Source organism: Aquarana catesbeiana, linkage group LG04, assembly GCF_042186555.1.
Source record: "Aquarana catesbeiana isolate 2022-GZ linkage group LG04, ASM4218655v1, whole genome shotgun sequence".
Taxonomy (NCBI): Eukaryota; Metazoa; Chordata; class Amphibia; order Anura; family Ranidae; genus Aquarana; species Aquarana catesbeiana.
Window position 1 is genome coordinate 480176141 of NC_133327.1, and position 21144 is coordinate 480197284.

At 43.7% G+C, this 21144-nt stretch overlaps 1 protein-coding gene across 4 annotated transcripts in view; it reads left to right on the top strand.

Annotated features, from left to right (window-relative positions):
• The window catches only part of MTR (5-methyltetrahydrofolate-homocysteine methyltransferase), a 1497716-nt gene that overhangs the window by 1179218 nt on the left and 297354 nt on the right, over positions 1-21144 (top strand). For all 4 annotated transcript variants that reach the window (XM_073627630.1, XM_073627629.1, XM_073627631.1 and 1 more), the window contains one exon: positions 6196-6271. In XM_073627630.1, the coding sequence (XP_073483731.1) occupies positions 6196-6271 (76 nt within the window). The remainder of the gene's footprint in view (positions 1-6195; positions 6272-21144) is intronic.

Genomic DNA, 21144 nt, shown 5'->3' on the forward strand with positions numbered 1-21144 from the left:
TACCAGAACACCCAGATCCTTCTCCACCAGTCGTACTTCCCATAGTATGTGTGATGCATGCATATTTTTACCCCCCAAGTGCATAACTTTACATGTATCAACATTAAACCTCATTTGCCACACGGTCGCCCAATTAAACCATGCATTGTGGGTGGCTTGTAAGTTGGAGAGCTTGCTATCATCTGCAAAGACTGAAATGGTACTTTTAATCCCAGACTCTATATCATTTATAAATATATTAAAAAGTAAGGGCCCCATCACTGAACCTTGGGGTGCACCACTAATAACCTTAGACCATTCAAAGTATGAATCATTAACCACTACTCTCTGAATATGGTCTATGGTATATTTTTTAGTTTTCTATTCATTTACAAACAAGACTATGTGTGGGGGAACTGTGTCAAAAGATTTTGCAAAATCCAAGTATACTATATCCACAGCCACTCCTTTGTCTACGGTTTTACTTACCTCCTGATAAAAATAAATACAACTTCTGTCTTTCATGAGTCCATGCTCGTTACTGCTTAAAATGTTTTTCTAGCAAAACTCATCTAAGTGGTGTATCTTTTATTAAACTCTCCAGTATCTTCCCAGCCCTGGGGGGGGTGTGGCGATCAGTGGTGCGGTGTGTCAGTCTGACACACCGCATCACCGATCTTGGTAAAGAGCCTCTGACGGAGGCTCTTTACCGCGTGATCAGCCTTGTCCAATCACAGCTGATCACAGTGTAAACAGGAAGAGCTGTTTATTGCCTTTTCCTCACTCGCGTCTGACAGACGCAAGTAGGGGAGAACTGATCGGCGGGTCTCCTGACAGGGGGGTCTGTGCTGATTATTAGCGCAGCCCCCCCCCTGCAGATACCCACCCAGGACCACCAGGGATGCCGCCAGGACCACCAGGGATGCCCATAAAGGATGCCCACCAGGTATGCCACCCAGGACCACCAGGGATATGCCAATCAGTGCCCATCAGCAATGCCTGCCAGTGCCATCAGTGATGCCTATCAGTGCCACCCATAAGTACCCATCAGTGCAGCCTACCAGTGCTGCCTATCATTGCCCATCAGCGCTGCATATCAGTGGCGCCTATCGGTGCCCATCAGTGCCAGTCAGTGAAGGAGAAAACTTATTTACAAAATTCTATCACGGAAAAAAAGAAAAACTTTTTTTTTTTTCAAAATTTTCAGTCTTTTTTTATTCGTTTAGCAAAAAATAAAAAACACAGAGCAGGGGCGGATCCAGAGCCTAGTCTCAGGAGGGGCACTGGCAGAAAATGTTTTTTTTTTGCGGGAAAATTATCGGGGCAGTGGCTGGTGTTAGCGCTTTCATCATCATGGCACCATGGTTGTTATGGTGTCAGGATGATTGAAGCGCATTATTTCTACTATTACATTGTAATATAAAATGAAATCGTTCAACTCACCATAATGCAGAATCAGTGGGAGCCCTGAGTGTGTCACTTGCCGCGTCCCTGCCACCGGATGCGGGTTGTCACTTGCCACATGTTGCGGATTGTCACTTGCCACACGTTGCGGATTGTCACTTGCCACACGTTGCGGATTGTCACTTGCCACACGTTGCGGATTGTCACTTGCCACGTCACCTGCCACATGTTGCAGATTGTCATTGGCCTACTAAGATGCAGATTGTCACTTGCCAGAGGGAAAGCAGGCAGCAGAGTGATGATGTAACCTCTCTGCTGCCCGCGGCTGCACAGTGAGGGCGGAACTGCAGTGATGCAGGGCGGGCGGTGAGAGATGTCATCTCTCTGCTCCCCGTCCGCTGGCTCTCTGACTGACCAGCACCTCCACTCTCATGCCGACCGGCCTGCCCACTTACTCGATGTTTGCCCTGCCCACCCGTACACTCACCTACTAACCCCCCTTACTCATCCGCCGACCTGCAGTGCCCACTCAGGCGCTCACTCACCTGCCAACCCCGCTGACTGGCCAGCACCTCTGCTCACCTGCCAAACAGGTCCGCCCAAACACTCACCTGCCGACCTCCCCTCACTCATCTGGCGACCTGCCTGCTCAGGAGCAGTGGCGTAGCGTGGGTTGTCAGCACCCGGGGCAAGGCAAGTAATTTGCGCCCCCTAACCTGCGGACTTTTACCACTCCCCGAGTCCCTTTCAAATACAATAGTACTGACCTACCTGAATCCTATACTGACCACTACAGTAACCTACTTGATTTCAACACTGACCAACCTGATTCCTTTACTGACCATTACACACTACACTGACCACTATACTGTACTGTCCACTACACTGACCACTATACTATACTATACTGAGAACTACACTAACCACTATACTATACTGAGAACTACACTGACCTCTACACTATCCACTACACTACACTGTCCACTACACTACACTGTCCACTACACTGACCACTATACTATACTGTCCACTACACTGAGAACTTCACTGACCACTATACTGTCCACTACACTGACCACCATACTATACTGTCCACTACACTATACTGACCACTACACTGACCACTATACTACACTAACTGACCACCATACTACACTAACTGACTTTCTCTCCCCCCCCCCCCCCGGGGGGCCAGTAACACGACTGTCATGAGGGAGTCTCACTCACCTTCGTGTCTGGCTGGCCTGCATCAGTCCGGAGGAGGAGAAGATTGCGGCGGCTCACATTGCTTCTCTCCCCCACGCTGTAGCTGCCATGTTCAGTGTCCGGTGCAGCGCACTGTAAATTGGGCGTATGAGGGTCAGGTGCGGAGGCGGGACTTCAGGAGCAATCACGGACAGGCCAGCTCTACGCCTCACGTGACCCCCATACGCCCAATCACCGGGCGCCGGACACTGAACATGGTGGCCGGAGCCTGGGGACACAGGAAGTTAAAATTAGGAGGAGGCAGCCAGTGACACATACTGGCGCCCCCCTAAATGTCACGCCCGGGGCCACGGCACCCCCCACGCTATGCCACTGCTCAGGAGCTCACTCACCTGCCAACTCCCACTGACTGGCGCGCCTGCACACTCGTCCCTGACTGGCCTGTTCTTCACTAATTTCTCGGAGGGGGCAATTGCCCCGTTGCCCCCCCCCCCAGGATCCGCCCCTGCTGCAGAGGTGATCAAATATCACCAAAAGAAAGCTCTATTTATGAGAACAAAATTTTGTTTGTGTTCAGTGTAGCATGACCCTGCTGAAAGCTGAAAATTGGCTTGGACAGGAAGGGGGGAAGTGCCCGGTATTGAAGTGGTTAAAATATAGGCACCACATTGGCCTTACGCCAATCCAATGGTACTATGCCAGTCATTAAAGAGGCCCTAGAAATTAGAAATCATGGCTTTGAAATGATAAAGCTCAGTTCTTTTAGGACCAGTGAATGTATACCATCTGGTCAAGGTGCCTTATTCACCTTTATTCTGTCTAAATATTTCTGGACCATATACATTTTGAGCCATAGTGGTTAATTTCACCCCTATTATGGACATGAACTCCCTCATGCTCCTTTTGTTTACACAGAACTGAAGAAGATAGTAATAAATGTACCTCCTCTTTGTCCCCAGTCACCCACTCCAGATTACATGCTCAGACCTAACCTTTTTACTATTAATATATCTAGTTTTTTTTTTGCTTTGTTTTTTTTGTTTTTTTTTTTGGGGGGGGGGGGGATTGGTTGCAGCCTTGATTACCTTTTTTACATATTCTTTTGAAATACTTCTTACTAAAATTTCCAAAAATGGGTGGTCTAGACTCTGTAATTTTCACACAACTAAAGTTTATAAACCTATTTGTATTTTTTTCACTAAGGAGATGTAGCAAAATACATTTTGATCTAAATCTAAAAAGAAAGATTTAGCTAAAAAGTGTGACAGCACTGAAAACACAAAAAATTAAAAAATGGCCTGGGCAGGAAGGGTGCAAAACAGTCTGGTCTTCAAGTGGTTAATATGACAAACTTAAATTCTCACTAGTGAAGTCAATTATTTTTTGACGTCACGTAATTAGTTATATGTAGATCACCTGGGTGTAGCCAAATGGCTTCAAGTGATTCTTAAACAATGTGTATCTTAAAGGTCCAACTTCTAGTCAGTCAATACCGTAGCATAACACCAGGAGTCTCCAAACTTTCTGCACAAAGGGCCAGTTTACTGTCATTCAGACATTAGGGTGGCCAGACTGTGGTCATTGGGAGTAGAATTGGTCCTGGTGTCATTGGGAGTGGGCCTTTTCTGGCAGCTTTAAGCAAGTTGGTTGCTGACCTTCTCAACAAATGATCCCTTTCAATCAATAGAGTGAGGATCTCCCCACAGAGGACACGCAGGCTGCTGCTGTCTCTCCAAAGCTTAAATGTACAACACTGAACCTAGAGCATTAACCTATCACTAATATTGTTACTTAAATATTGTTAACCCCACGCTGCGGTATACGTGTCAATTTACAACAAATGACTGCTGCTGTAGTATAAGGTACAAATATATACAAAATCAATCGTCTATAAAGACAATATAAAGTGCAGCTTGTATGCAGTGCCAACAAGTGGATATATGAATAAGTCCTTCAAAGTGTTGTTCTTTTCTTCATATTTTAGTGCCAGCAGTGAAAAGTAAAGTGCTGTGCTCCCCCTGTGCCCTCACTCACCAACTTTCAGTGGATTCAGCTCCCCGTGAGGGAACTGATAGTCCTCAGATTGTTAAAGATGGATGGTCCGCTTTTCCTTCTTTATACTCTAGGTTAAACGGGTTCAAACGCAATGCAGGTTCCTGACTTGCAGGTTGTGGTGTGAACCTATCCTAAAATTACTCATACTTTTGGTTTTGATCTTTTTTGGAATGTAATATATGTTCATGCTCAATCTGAGAGTTTTTAAAACAAAACATTTTCCGCTAATAAAATGAAACTGGTGAAAAGAAAAGTCTTACCTCCAGTCCAATAATACCTCAATGTTTGGCCTTGGCATCTACAATCCACTCCAATCTGTGGGTGATTTCATCTAAAAGGACTGAGAAACACCTAAAGGCTGTCCCCTCCCCCCTCCACAAACATTTTATTGCTCTCTACCCTTTGACAGAGTGTTTTGTTTGTGAGTGAAATAAATGTGGGGGTTGGTGCTGCGCTATTCCGAGTAAAGTACAAAAAATATATTGCTAAAGGTAGCAGTACACAAAGGTAGTGTCCGTATGCACAGAAGCGTCCAATACTGTAAGGATATATAAATACTGTTAAAACACTTTCTGTAAAACAATACGTGCAATGTAACACAATACTGATGACAAAGTGCAGCACGCAAAGGTAAGTTGATAGTGCCACTAGAATGGATGTGGTAAGTACGAATAGGTGTGATATAAATATATACATACACAACAGAAATAAATAAAATAAATAGACTGTGCAAATTGACAAAACAATATATATAAAAAATATTAAATATATATATGTAGAAGATTATCAATAGTAAATTTTCCTGTGCAGAGTGCAAAGGACCTGTGCAAAATGCAAATCAATGTGCAAACCACGCATACAGCAAAAAGGTGTATCAACTGCAAAGACTATGGAAGTCCAAATAAATCAAAGGTGTGCAAAATATTTCCAAAGTGTGCAAAATAACTGAGAATATAGTCCAATGGGATTATATCTTCTTTCTGTGAAAGAGCATTCAAATGTGCAAAATAGTGCAATAAGGTGCTAGAAAAGTGGAAATCTCGTCTTCGTGCACAGGACACACACTGGTGGGAAGTGGCCTCTTACCTTGCGGCAAAAGGTAACCGCATATAGTCACTGGTAATCGCAGCTTCTCCCTTATGTTCCTGGACCAGATGGGGTTCTCACTATGTCTGTCTCTCAGCGGAAGCAGGAGGGAGGTAAAGAAAAAAGAGGCCGGATAGTGTAGTATTTTCAATCAATAAGGTGTTTATTATTTCAGTGATAGGGGTACTAACATCGCTTACATAATAAAATCAAACAATACACTTATCTCCTACGAGTGGCGAGCTCGTCTGCCTACGTCAGTATCAGAGTGCCTGTCCCTTCCCTACACGTGACATCACTGTCACGTGACTTCTTCAGGGGTTTTTATATGGCAAGATGATACTGATTTCTTCTTTTTATAGTAATGGTTACGTTTTATTGACTGAAAATATGACATTTTATGCATTTCTGTAAAGTATATGTAGATTTTCTTATATTTAAAACATTTATTGCATAATATTTTAGGAAAGAAGATATTTGACACTACAACAGGCTAGAGAAAAGGGTTTCCATATTGACTGGCTTTCCCATCCTGTTCCAGGTACATTTTCTTTCTCATTTTAAATATGATATGGCCATTTTCACTTCCACTGTTACGGTGGCTTCTAATGCTTTATGTACACTAGCCTACACTGGCAGCTCCTAAACTTGACTTTAGGAGGTTTTGGCATTTTTTTGCCAAAGCTTCTAAACGCATCTCCATGTGTCAATGTACACATAGGCTTTTTGCACAGTTTAGGAGCTGCTGCATTTAGGTAAGCTACAACCTCCCTCTCTTGAACGTGGAGAAGAATCGTGCTGGCTGTGGGAAAACACAAATTGTGGCACAATTTTGCTTGCATTTTTCCACAGCCACTGTAAATGTAGGCCAGTGTATATGAAGCTTAACCACTTCACCCCCGGAAGACTTGGCTGCCCCCATGGCCAAACCATTTTTTGCGATATGGCACTGCGTCGTTTAACTGACAATTATGCGGTCGTGCGACGCCGTACCCAAACAAAATTGACGTCCTTTTTTTTCCCCACAAATAGAACTTTCTTTTGGTGGTATTTGATCACCTCTGCGTTTTTTTATTTTTTGCGCTATAAACAAAGAAGAGCGATAATTTTGAAAAAAACACTATCTTTTACTTTTTGCTATAATAAATATCCCAGATTTAAAAAAAAAAAAAATAATGGTTTTCCTCAGTTTAGCCGAATTTCTACATATTTTTGGTAAAAAAAATTGCAATAAGCGCATATTGATTCGTTTGCGCAAAAGTTATAGTGTATTTTTTTTTTTACTAGTAATGGCGGTGATCTGTGATTTTTATCGGGACTGCGATATTACGGCAGACAAATTGGACACTTTTTGGGACCATTGACAATTATACAGCGATCAGTGCTATAAGAATGCTCTGATTACTGTATAAATGTCACTGTTAGGGAAGGGGTTAACACTAGAGGGCGATTAAGGGGTTAACTGTGTTCCCTAGTGTGTGTTCTAACTGTGGGGGGGGGGTGGGACTGACTAGGGGAGGAGAGAGATCAGTGTTCATGCTTGGTATGAACACATGATCTGTTTCCTCTCCCCTGTCACAAGCGATCAGGGTGCCCGGAGGTCATCGCACCCGTCGGGCGCTTCAGCTCTGGCGTGGCGCCACGGTGGTCAAAATACGAACTGACGTACAGTTACATCGTTTCGCTCAGGAGAGCTAACCTGCCTCAGTACAACTGCGGCAGTTGGTCGGGAAGGGGTTAAAGATGCTAAACAGACAATTTAAACGTACATATGTTGAATCTTGTGTTTGTAATTTTTTTGTAAATGCTGGACAAATTAAAAACCGAAAATTGTAACCATTAGGTTTGATTTCTTGGTTTTGCTTTTTATTCTGTGCATGAAAAATTACAGCTGTTTAACTGCATATATGGGACTCACCATTTATTTCCAGTTTTATGTATGAGACCATGTTACCTCTGTATGTGGAGTACTTACAGTTTAGACCCTATTTAGGTGGAGTGGTAGTTGGAGTTTAGATGTGAAGGCAAAATTAGCAGGATCTGTTACTTTGACCATGACTACTTGACTAAATTGTATACCCAAATAATTGTTATATTTTTTTTATGACATCATAGGCTTTTATTTGAATTTATTAAAAACCCTGTGTTCTGTTTTCTTTAAATGCTGACAAATAAAATAAAATGTAATTAACCTTTTTAAAATGTATTTTTCTATTGATAATAAAGATTGATAAAGATATCTGGTAATTAATGTACTAAATATAGACACACGCCATCTTTACGCTTATTTTGTGAATGAAGCCTCCAGTTTGCGTATGTTCACTATTTATTGACTGACATCACATGATAAGGAACCACTTCAAATGCTAGCGTGGGACCAGAGATGTCTGAGATATATATAGATATACTCTCCCCTGTTTTATAAGTATATAAAACTCAGAATACAGTACTCTCATGTCACACAATACACACGAGACACATTTTCTCCTGATGAACCAATGCATGCCTGTTTGAAACTTGTCGTCCCTGTTTGCACCCTTCTCATAAGCTGTTTGCTTTCTTTTTTTGTGTTACTTGTACTAGCAAATTTTTTCCAAATGCTCAATAATTTATCTGTATCACTTGTATTACTGAAATTGACAAGACATTTGAAGTTATAAAAAATTCCAGCATTTTCTATCCGTATTTTTCAAACATTTTTAACAAAAAAATTACATTTACTTTAAAAGGCTCACTATGCCTCTTAAAAAATATCATGGGTGTTTACTCTCAAATGTGGTCATTTTATGGTTATTTCCACTGTCCTGGTGCTCCAGGGTCTCCAAAAATATGATAGGTAGTCAGGAAATTAGATGTATAATTTATGCTACTAGGAAGCCTAAAAGGTGGTCTTTGGATTTCAAGCCCCTCTGTGTGGAAAAGTCTCAGGCATGTGGTATCACCACACTCGGGAGGAATAGCAAAATGTATTTGGTGTATACTTCTAAGTATGCCTATGATGTGTTAGAAATCTCTTATTGACAACTTTGTGTAAAAAAAAAAAAATATATATATACATTTTTAATTTTCTTTCCTGCATTTTCCAAAAACTTTGTTTTCCAAAATGTGATAGTCAGGAAATGTGAGGCATAATTCATGCCCCTAGAACGCCTGAAGATGCCCCTTGGATTGCCCTCTATGCATATAGGTTGTGAAAAAGTCTCACACGTGTGGTATCCCCATACTCAAAAGGCAAAGCAGAATGTGTTTTGGGGTGTAATTGTAAGTATGCCTATGCTGTGTGTGAGGGGAAAAAACAAAACACATTTTATTTAATTAATTTTCCAAAAAAAGTGACAGAACATTAACCACTTGCCGACCGCCGCACGACTATATACGTCGGCAGAATGGCACGGGCAGGCAAAAGGACGTGTATGTACGTCCTTGCCTGCCCGCGGGTGGGGGGTCCGATCGGACCCCCCCCCCGGTGCCTGCGGCGGTCGGCAAATCTTCCCCGGCGATCGGAGGTGAGGGGGAGGCCATCCATTCGTGGCCCCCCCTCGCGATCGCTCTCAGCCAATGGGATCATTTCCCTGCCTCTGATTTGTACACAGAGGCAGAGGAAATGATGTCATCTCTCCTCGGCTCGGTATTTTCCGTTCCGGGCCGAGGAGAGAAGACTGCAATGTAAGTGCACCAACACACTACACACAGTAGAACATGCCAGGCACACAAAACACCCCGATCCCCCCCCCCGATCGCCCCCCGATCCCCCCCCAATCACCCCCCCCCTGTCACAAACTGACACCAAGCAGGTTTTTTTTTTTTTTTTTTTTTTCTGATTACTGTATTGGTGTCAGTTTGTGACAGTTACAGTGTCAGGGCAGTGAGTGTTAGGCCCCCTGTAGGTCTAGGGTACCCCCCTAACCCCCCCTAATAAAGTTTTAACCCCTTGATCACCCCCTGTCACCAGTGTCGCTAAGCGATCATTTTTCTGATCGCTGTATTAGTGTCGCTGGTGACGCTAGTTAGGGACGTAAATATTTAGGTTCGCCGTCAGCGTTTTATAGCGACAGGGACCCCCATATACTACCTAATAAATGTTTTAACCCCTTGATTGCCCCCTAGTTAACCCCTTTCACCACTGATCACCGTATAACTGTTACGGGTGACGCTGGTTAGTTTGTTTATTTTTTATAGTGTCAGGGCACCCGCCGTTTATTACCGAATAAAGATTTAGCCCCCTGATCACCCGACGGTGATATGCGTCGCCCCAGGCAGCGTCAGATTAGCGCCAGTACCGCTAACACCCACGCACGCAGCATACGCCTCCCTTAGTGGTATAGTATCTGTACAGATCAATATCTGATCCGATCAGATCTATACTAGCGTCCCCAGCAGTTTAGGGTTCCCAAAAACACAGTGTTAGCGGGATCAGCCCAGATACCTGCTAGCACCTGCGTTTTGCCCCTCCACCCGGCCCAGCCCAGCCCACCCAAGTGCAGTATCGATCGATCACTGTCACTTACAAAACACTAAACGCATAACTGCAGCGTTCGCAGAGTCAGGCCTGATCCCTGCGATCGCTAACAGTTTTTTTGGTAGCATTTTGGTGAACTGGCAAGCACCAGCCCCAGGCAGCGTCAGGTTAGCGCCAGTACCGCTAACACCCACGCACGCACCGTACACCTCCCTTAGTGGTATAGTATCTGAACGCATCAATATCTGATCCGATCAGATCTATACTAGCGTCCCCAGCAGTTTAGGGTTCCCAAAAACGCAGTGTTAGCGGGATCAACCCAGATACCTGCTAGCAACTGCGTTTTACCCCTCCGCCCGGCCCAGCCCAGCCCACCCAAGTGCAGTATCGATCGATCACTGTCACTTACAAAACACTAAACGCATAACTGCAGCGTTCGCAGAGTCAGGCCTGATCCCTGCGATCGCTAACAGTTTTTTTTGGTAGCGTTTTGGTGAACTGGCAAGCACCAGCCCCAGGCAGCGTCAGGTTAGTGCCAGTAGCGCTAACACCCACGCACGCACCGTACACCTCCCTTAGTGGTATAGTATCTGAACTGATCAATATCTGATCTGATCAGATCTATACTGGTGTCCCCAGCAGTTTAGGGTTCCCAAAAACGCAGTGTCAGCGGGATCAGCCCAGATACCTGCTAGCACCTGCGTTTTGCCCCTCCGCCCGGCCCAGCCCAAGTGCAGTATCGATCGATCACTGTCACTTACAAAACACTAAATGCATAACTGCAGCGTTCGCAGAGTCAGGCCTGATCCCTGCGATCGTTAACAGTTTTTTTGGTAGCGTTTTGGTGAACTGGCAAGCGCCAGCGGCCTAGTACACCCCGGTCGTAGTCAAACCAGCACTGCAGTAACACTTGGTGACGTGGCGAGTCCCATAAGTGCAGTTCAAGCTGGTGAGGTGGCAAGCACAAGTAGTGTCCCGCTGCCACCAAGAAGACAAACACAGGCCCGTCGTGCCCATAGTGCCCTTCCTGCTGCATTCGCCAATCCTAATTGGGAACCCACCACTTCTGCAGCGCCCGTAATTCCCCCATTCACATCCCCAACCAAATGCAGTCGGCTGCATGAGAGGCATTTTTATGTCCTCCCGAGTACCCCTACCCAACGAACCCCCCCAAAAAAGATGTTGTGTCTGCAGCAAGCGCGGATATAGGCGTGACACCCGCTATTATTGTCCCTCCTGTCCTGACAATCCTGGTCTTTGCATTGGTGAATGTTTTGAACGCTACCATTCACTAGTTGAGTATTAGCGTAGGGTACAGCATTGCACAGACTAGGACACACTTTCACAGGGTCCCCCAAGATGCCATCGCATTTTGAGAGACCCGAACCTGGAACCGGTTACAGTTATAAAAGTTACAGTTACAAAAAAAGTGTAAAAAAAAAAAAAAAACACAAACAAAAATATAAAATAAAAAATAATAGTTGTAGTTTTATTGTTCTCTCTCTATTCTCTCTCTCTCTCTCTCTATTCTCTCTATTGTTCTGCTCTTTTTTACTGTATTCTATTCTGCAATGTTTTATTGTTATTATGTTTTATCATGTTTGCTTTTCAGGTCTGCAATTTTTTATACTTTACCGTTTACTGTGCTTTATTGTTAACCATATTTTTGTCTTCAGGTACAGCATTCACGACTTTGAGTGGTTATACCAGAATGATGCCTGCAGGTTTAGGTATCATCTTGGTATCATTCTTTTCAGCCAGCGGTCGGCTTTCATGTAAAAGCAATCCTAGCGGCTAATTAGCCTCTAGACTGCTTTTACAAGCAGTGGGAGAGAATGCCCCCCCCACCGTCTTCCGTGTTTTTCTCTGGCTCTCCTGTCTCAACAGGGAACCTGAGAATGCAGCCGGTGATTCAGCCAGCTGACCATAGAGCTGATCAGAGACCAGAGTGGCTCCAAACATCTCTATGGCCTAAGAAACCGGAAGCTACGAGCATTTTATGACTTAGATTTCGCCGGATGTAAATAGCGCCATTGGGAAATTGGGAAAGCATTTTATCATACCGATCTTGGTGTGGTCAGATGCTTTGAGGGCAGAGGAGAAATCTAGATTTTTCAAAAAAGAGTACCTGTCACTACCTATTGCTATCATAGGGGATATTTACATTCCCTGAGATAACAATAAAAATGATTAAAAAAAAAAAAAAAATGAAAGGAACAGTTTTAAAATAAGATAAAAAAGCAAAAAAAAATAAAGAAAAAAAAAAAAAAAAGCACCCCTGTCCCCCCTGCTCTCGCGCTAAGGCGAACGCAAGCGTCGGTCTGGCGTCAAATGTAAACAGCAATTGCACCATGCATGTGAGGTATCACCGCGACGGTCAGATCGAGGGCAGTAATTTTAGCAGTAGACCTCCTCTGTAAATCTAAAGTGGTAACCTGTAAAGGCTTTTAAAGGCTTTTAAAAATGTATTTATTTTGTTGTCACTGCACGTTTGTGCGCAATTGTAAAGCATGTCATGTTTGGTATCCATGTACTCGGCCTAAGATCATCTTTTTTATTTCATCAAACATTTGGGCAATATAGTGTGTTTTAGTGCATTAAAATGTAAAAAAGTGTGTTTTTCCCCAAAAAATGCGTTTGAAAAATTGCTGCGCAAATACTGTGTGAAAAAAAAAAATAAAACACCCACCATTTTAATCTGTAGGGCATTTGCTTTAAAAAAATATATAATGTGTGGGGGTTCAAAGTAATTTTCTTGCAAAAAAAAATAATTTTTTCATGTAATCAAAAAGTGTCAGAAAGGGCTTTGTCTTCAAGTGGTTAGAAGAGTGGGTGATGTGTGACATAAGCTTCTAAATGTTGTGCATAAAATGCCAGGACAGTTCAAACCCCCCCAAATGACCCCATTTTGGAAAGTAGACACCCCAAGCTATTTGCTGAGAGGCATGTCGAGTCCATGGAATATTTTATATTGTGACACAAGTTGCGGGAAAGAGACAAATTATTATTTTTTTTTTTTTTTTTTTTGCACAAAGTTGTCACTAAATTATATATTGCTCAAACATGCCATGGGAATATGTGAAATTACACCCCAAAATACATTCTGTTGCTTCTCCTGAGTACGGGGATACCACATGTGTGAGACTTTTTGGGAGCCTAGCCACGTATGGGACCCCGAAAACCAAGCACCGCCTTCAGGCTTTCTAAGGGCGTAAATTTTTGATTTCACTCTTCACTGCCTATCACAGTCTCGGAGGCCATGGAATGCCCAGGTGGCACAAACCCCCCCAAATGACCCCATTTTGGAAAGTAGACACCCCAAGCTATTTGCTGAGAGGTATAGTGAGTATTTTGCAGACCTCACTTTTTGTCACAAAGTTTTGAAAATTAAAAAAAGAAAAAAAAAATTTTTTTTTTTGTCTTTCTTCATTTTCAAAAACAAATGAGAGCTGCAAAATACTCACCATGCCTCTCAGCAAATAGCTTGGGGTGTCTACTTTCCAAAATGGGGTCATTTGGGGGGGGTTTGTGCCACCTGGGCATTCCATGGCCTCTGAAACTGTGATAGGCAGTGAAGAGTGAAATCAAAAATGTACACCCTTAGAAATCCTGAAGGCGGTGCTTGGTTTTCGGGGTCCCGTACGCGGCTAGGCTCCTAAAAAGTCCCACACATGTGGTATCCCCGTACTCAAGAGAAGCAGCAGAATGTATTTTGGGGTGCAATTCCACATATGCCCATGACCTGTGTGAGCAATATATCATTTAGTGACAACTTTGTGCAAAAAAAAAAATAAATAAATAAATAAATTGTCACTTTCCCGCAACTTGTGTCAAAATATAAAATATTCCATGGACTCAACATGCCTCTCAGCAAATAGCTTGGGGTGTCTACTTTCCAAAATGGGGTCATTTGGGGGGGTTTGTGCCATCTGGGCATTTTATGGCCTTCAAAACTGTGATAGGTAGTGAGGAGTAAAATCAAAAATGTACGCCCTTAGAAATCCTGAAGGCAGTGATTGGTTTTCGGGGCCCCGTATGCGGCTAGGCTCCCAAAAAGTCCCACACATGTGGTATCCCCATACTCAGGAGAAGCAGCTAAATGTATTTTGGGGTGCAATTCCACATATGCCCATGGCCTGTGTGAGCAATATATCATTTAGTGACAACTTTTTGTAATTTTTTTTTTTTTTCATTATTCAATCACTTGGGACAAAAAAAATGAATATTCAATGGGCTCAACATGCCTCTCAGCAATTTCCTTGGGGTGTCTACTTTCCAAAATGGGGTCATTTGTGGGGGTTTTGTACTGCCCTGTCATTTTAGCACCTCAAGAAATGACATAGGCAGTCATAAATTAAAGACTGTGTAAATTCCAGAAAATGTACCCTAGTTTGTAGGTGCTATAACTTTTGCGCAAACCAATAAATATACACTTATTGACATTTTTTTTACCAAAGACATGTGGCCAAATACATTTTGGCCTAAATGTATGACTAAAATTGAGTTTATTGGATTTTTTTTAGAACAAAAAGTAGAAAATATAATTTTTTTTCAAAATTTTCGGTCTTTTTCCGTGTATAGCGCAAAAAATAAAAACGGCAGAGGTGATCAAATACCATCAAAAGAAAGCTCTATTTGTGGGAAGAAAAGGACGCAAATTTCGTTTGGTTACAGCATTGCATGACCGCGCAATTAGCAGTTAAAGCGACGCAGTGCCAAATTGGAAAAAGTGCTCTGGTCAGGAAGGGGGTAAATCCTTCCGGGGCTGAAGTGGTTAAAATATCAAAAAACTCACCATGCCTCTTACTAAATAACTTGGACTGTCTACTTTCCAAAAAAGGGTCATATGGAGGGTATTGGTACTGACCTGGCATTTTAGGGCCTCAAGAAATGAGATGGGAAGCAAGTACATCAGGACTGATCAATTTTCAAATTCTATACTGTGTATATACCCTATATTGTCAAAAGTATTGAGACGCACATGAACTCTTCTTTTTCTTTTTTTTTTTCCCAGAAGAAAGTATTATTTGAACCCATTCAAGTATACATGCTCCATAAACACAAAATAATGGAAAGCTGTAATGTACAAAACAAAAAGAAAACAAATAGGCAATTACAGCTTCCAACTGCATAGAAATGATAGTGCCAATAGAGCATTAATATTGCACACTCCAAATTTCAGATAGTGACAACCAGCATTGAGCAACCAACTGCATTCTACCCCAATATCCTATCTATAAACAGGTCTTCTGGTGCATAAAGCAAACCTCCCCAAACCCTCTTAAAGTTAGCAGGGTACCCACGATGCTGGTAAATAACCTTTTCATATCTTAAAGTAGTACCCATGTGGTCTAGCCATTCCTTAAAGGAGAACTCCAGCCTGAGATCATTCCACTGGGCTTCTCCTATGGGTCACAGGAGTGCAATTTGTTTTGCACTCCTGTGACCCCTTTTCAACAGACAGCGGTCTGAAGTTTGCTCTCTGATGTTACCAGGATGAGTCCAGGCACTGCATCATCCCGATCTAGGAAGTCTTTTTTTTTTTTTTTTTTTTTTTAATCAATAAAATAGATTTTTATGGAATAGAACACAAGGCATTACATGGTAAGTTGCATTGGTATACAATCCATAGAAAATAGGAGTTTCAATCCTCATAACATTAAATGAATGGTAGTAACTGTATAGCCAACTTTTCTAGCGAAGAACTGGGAAGCATTGCATAATACCCTGAGTTCCAAGCGCTCTTGGTAAGAAATGTACAAACAATTAAACAGAGCAACAAACAGAGGAAAAATAAATAAAAAGAAAAGGTCAGTCCAACTGGTATTATACAGCAGTTACTTTGTGTTAGAGAAATTTTCATCACACGAACGTCAAGTATCACATAAGGCAAATCATTTCTGACAGGCCACTTATAGTCTCTTATGGTCACTGGAAGTCAGTGCAGGAAATCATCTAGCCCATTAGTAATCTGTCTAGAGCCAGCTGCGGGGGTGCCACCTCTGGGGATTTCAACCAACTCTTCCAGATGTTTATAAATTTTTTAGGCAATTTCCTATGATAGTAGGTGTTTTTTTCTCGGATAAGGATAGTATTAACCATTTGAATTTACCGTGCCTCTGTTGGGACCTGTGCTGAAAGCCAAAGTCGGACAATCAGCTTCCTAGCCAGGTATAAGAGCCTCGTGAGGGCGATGTACACCAGAAGGGGTACAGTTCCTCAGTGAGAATCCCCAACAGACACATCAACGGGTCCACCGCCAGCGGAACCTGGTATACGTTGTTAATTTTGGTGACATCTCTGTTCCAATATCATACCAACTTGGGGCATCTCCAGAGCATGTGGATGAGGTCACCCGGATGAGCCTGACATTTCGGACATATGGAAGTCTCTCGTCTACCCCATTTATGTAGCTGTACAGGTGTACGATATACTCAGTGCAATATAAACAGGTGTGACAGCCTCTGCGCCGCAGACACCGACACCAGTGGTCCCACTCCAAGAATCTGATCCCACTGTTCATCACCAATAGGACCAACATCTCGCGCCCATCCCTCCCTGCAGGGTAAAAGGTCAGGGGCTTGTATATGTGATGGTAGATTGGTATACATTCTAGAGATGATACCCTTTTTCTCAGGGTCAGTGTATATGGATTCCAAGAACGTGGAGTCCTCTAACTTCAGATTAGAGTGTCTACGCTGGCAATGCATGGCATGCTGTAGCTGTATGTACTGGTAATGATGACCTTTCAGCCTTGGGAATTCCTGCAGAAGTTGAATATATGGTTTTATGACAGTCATTTAATACTTGCTTGATAAATCTAATTTAGTTTCCCAGATCGGGTGTTTAAAACTTTAGCTAAATCTGTGTAAAAGCGGTTCTGCCAAATGGGCGTTTGACGAAGAAACCCAGTCAGTCCCAATGTATTCTTGACCCCTTTCCAGATTTTCATTAGTAGCTGAACTGTGGGGCAATGAGATGGGACCATATGGAGGCCCATTTCTATATGGGATAGGGCGTATCAGGACCAAGGAGTAGATTCCTAGAAGACACTGTATCTGTTGCAAGATCCCAGCCTGTAAAGTGTTGTATTTGGGCTGCAAAATAGTACATTTGTGGATGTGGAACAGCCATTCCACCCTGATCTTTGGGAAGTTTCAGAGTGGCAAGCTTAATGCGCGCCAAGCCACCTCTCCAGATAAGAGCCCTGAACTGCAAGTCTATACGACGGAACCAATACTGTGGTATCCAGATCGGGGCATTATGCAGAATGTACGATAGTTGCAGGGCCCAAATCATCTTTATGAGATTTACATGTCCAGTTACTGTCAGAGGTAACTTACACCAACTGGCATGTTTTGTGTTGGAACGTTTAAAGTATTGGTTTCAAATTCAATGTTATGTATTCCTGTGGGTCCCCGGTTACCACTATATCCAAATATCTAAATGAAATGACCACCTGTATTTGAGGTACATCCTCCGGCAAAGGTGCTGGAAGAGCATCCAATGGGAGAAAAGTAGACAATTTATGGCAAAGCCCGACAACTGCCCGAGCTGATATATTAGGCACAGCACTCCCCTCAAAGAGTCCCTAGTATCTCCCAGGTACAACAGAGTGTCGTCTGCGTACAGGGAGATTTTGTCTTCTCTCTGTCCCCTTTGGAAGCCCTCGATGTTGAGGGAGTCCCGCACCATAGCTGCCAGGGGTTCCAATGCAAGGGCAAACAGTAGGGGCAACTATGGACACCCCTGCCGCGTTCCACGAAACAGTGGAAAAGGCTCCGATAAGGTATCGTTAATCCTTATTCTCGTCGTAGGAGCAGCATATAAAAGTTGTACCCAAGATATGAATCTGTCACCTAGACCGAATTGATGCAGAACGTCCCACAAATAGTTCCACTCCACACTGTCTAAAGCTTTGGCAGCGTCAAGGGAAAATATAGCTCTGTTGCCGAACCCTATTTACTGGGATTTGAGTGTTTAGGAATAGTCTGCGGATATTCAACGCAGCAGATCGGGCAGGAATGGTCGTGATGGACTAAGTCTGCCACAATTCCCGACAGTCTAGTGGCCAACACTCATGCTAGTAATTTGACATCCTCATTGAGCAGTGAGATAGGCCTATAAGAGTCAGGCTGCAAAGGGTCCTTGCCAGTCTTTGGGATAACTACTATGATAGCCTCATTCATAGAGGCGGGCAAGTCGACATCCCGAAGGGCATCTTTTAGTGGTTTCTCATCGTACATCTTGGGACACAGAGCCATAGTAGTTACTATGTGGGTTATAGGCCACCTTCAGGTGATGGACACTGGCACGCCCTAAATTAAAAAGTGCACTCCCTATATAACCCCTCCCACTGGTGGGAGTACCTCAGTTTTTTCGCCAGTGTATAAGGTGTTGGTCATTTGTAAAGATGTGCTTTGCTGAGCTCCACTAGAGCAATCCTTGCTGGGGCTAGCCATGTAGCCGGATCCATTCAAAGTTTTTTGGCTGTATTGAATGGTACCCCGGCCTCGTATCCGAAGAAACAAGGCCTTGCCTGTAACGCTTCTCTTTTAGAAAGCTAGACCCCAAGATCCAGTACTTTTTGGTATTAAGGCCATAAAGTTTTTACGGGCGGTGGTGCTATTACAGGTCCACGATTGTGGGTTTCCTCGAGGATCCCCAGCTCCTGAAGGTTTAACGAAACCCACCATGAAGGGTGAAGATTAGGTCTGTTGGGTTACCACAGAAAACCCTGCGGCGGGAAAGGTAAGTGGAGTTTTCTAAGAAGTTTTTTTAAAATTTATTATGAATGTCTCCTTTAATTTAGTAAATGCTGTCATGCCTATGTGTCACCACTGGGGGCTGTATTGAGCACTCACCGTCTCATGCTTCTCAGAGAGCCCACGCTTTGTCTTGAAAGCTGCAGGTGCTTCTTCCTCCAGCCAAACGCAGACCTCTGGTAAGTCTGGAGGGGGTTTCCTCTCCCCACCAGACACCCCCATGCTTGTTTTCTTCCCCTCTTCAGTGGGGAAAGAGCGCTGCAAGAAAAAAAAAAAAAATGGCACGGCGCTCGGCGGCTTCCAAACCCCCCCTCGCCATTTCTGCTTCCCTCCTTTGATCCCATAGGATCAGGAGCCCGCGCTCGTGCTGGAAAAAGCGATTTTTAAAAAAGAAGGGAAGGGCCGTAGGTGACGCGGGGGGGCTTAGCGCGGCGTTGGCGGCCTCCAACATCCAGCGCAGGAAGGTATGTTTTTAAAAGGCACCATGTGTGTTGTTGCAAGCTGCGGAGGGACACAAGAGCAAAGGTAAAACATGTTTTGTTTGCATATAAGAATTTGGTGACACAGGCATTCCTTTGACACATTTACTACTGCATCAGGCTGAGCATTAATAGCAGTGACAGAGCTGGACTATTGTTCAAGCAGTGGATGCATTCCTTCTGATAGTACCTTGGCTTTGTGCATCAGGCTATGCTCAGAAGGGGGGTGAAAAACGCCTCAAAAAGGGCTCTACAAAAGACTTTTACAAGTCACACGGAAGCCTAGAGCCATCCCGGTAAAGATGGCATCCTCCCCTGAGAGTAATATGGCTGGTCAGAGTGATCCATCAGGAGGGGCAAGTGTTGCAGCTGCTCTCAACACTGCAGCCCCTGTGTATATTACTAAGGAGGTTTTTTCTACAACCATTTTAAGTTTGAAGCAAAAGATTGATGCTTAATTACATCCCAGAGTGGGACTAAGCGTAGCAGGTCCCCGTCCATTGCTCGGGAACTTCAGGAACATGGAGCAGAGATGACAAATTTCTTTCAAAGGACCAGGAAGAGGCTGAAGTCTCCTCTTCCGAAGTACCTGATACGGAAGTGTCATTTTTTCAGGAAAGATTGTTGGTGTACAGTCTCTCACTGAAGTGGTCCGCTCCACATTTTTTCTGCCAGTAACGCAGTCAGTGGATGAGCCCACTTCTGGTTTGGGTTCACTAAAGTCTCCCCAATCTGAATCATGTTTTTCCTATCCATTCTTGGCTAAGGAAGCTAATGTATTCTGAGTGGGAGCACCCAGATAAACAGTTTTTTCCTCCGAAAAAGTTTTCAATACTTTATCCTCTGGAGGAAGAGTTTTATAATGGGGAATTCCAGCAATTGACGCTGCTATATCCTCTGTAAACAAGATCATGACTTGTCCAGTAGACAATGCTCATATGCTAAAGGATTCAACAGATAAGAAGTTGGAGTTCCTTTTTAAAAAAAAACTATATTTCGCTTGCAGGTTCAGTCAGTGCTGGCAGCGATCGGAGCATCTCAGTCCTTATAGGACCAGTTTATAGAGGTACTCAGTTATTCCTGATCAGCAGGCCCAGGATTTGGCCAGGTTATCAGAAGTGAGCTGGTGATCAGGTAGTGGACAATATCCCAGGATCCTCTCTGGTGGTGAAGATGTAGCTGGATACAAGATTGTGGACTAAGTTCCAAGATCTTTTCTGGTGGTGAAGACCACAGCTGGATACAAGATAGCGGACTAAGTTCCAGGATCTTCTGTGATGGTGAAGACCACAGCTGGGATACAAGGTTTTTTTCAACTGCAGTTGAGATCAGTGAGGTCACCGACCCTGCTTTGCTCTCTGGCAGGGGTGCCTGGATCACAAGGCTGGCTGAACAGATTTACAAATCATTTGGCAGGACCCCATTTTGAAACACTGTGGAACGATTTGGGAGGTCCTGACCGAAGTGCACCCCTGAGTTTGAGAGGACAGGTGGAAGAGCCCGATGGAGGAACTGATGGGATAGTACAGAAAGCTGAGGAGGAGGTTTATCCACAGCCACCCACTCTTTGCCCATTACCCCTGCAGGGGTAACTACGTTTGGTGAGTGGGGACCCATTGGGGGGAGCACCACGAGTCACATTACGTGCTGAGCACCGAAGTCACCTGTTATAGGCCACCACTGGCTATTTTGGGATCACACTTCATTTATT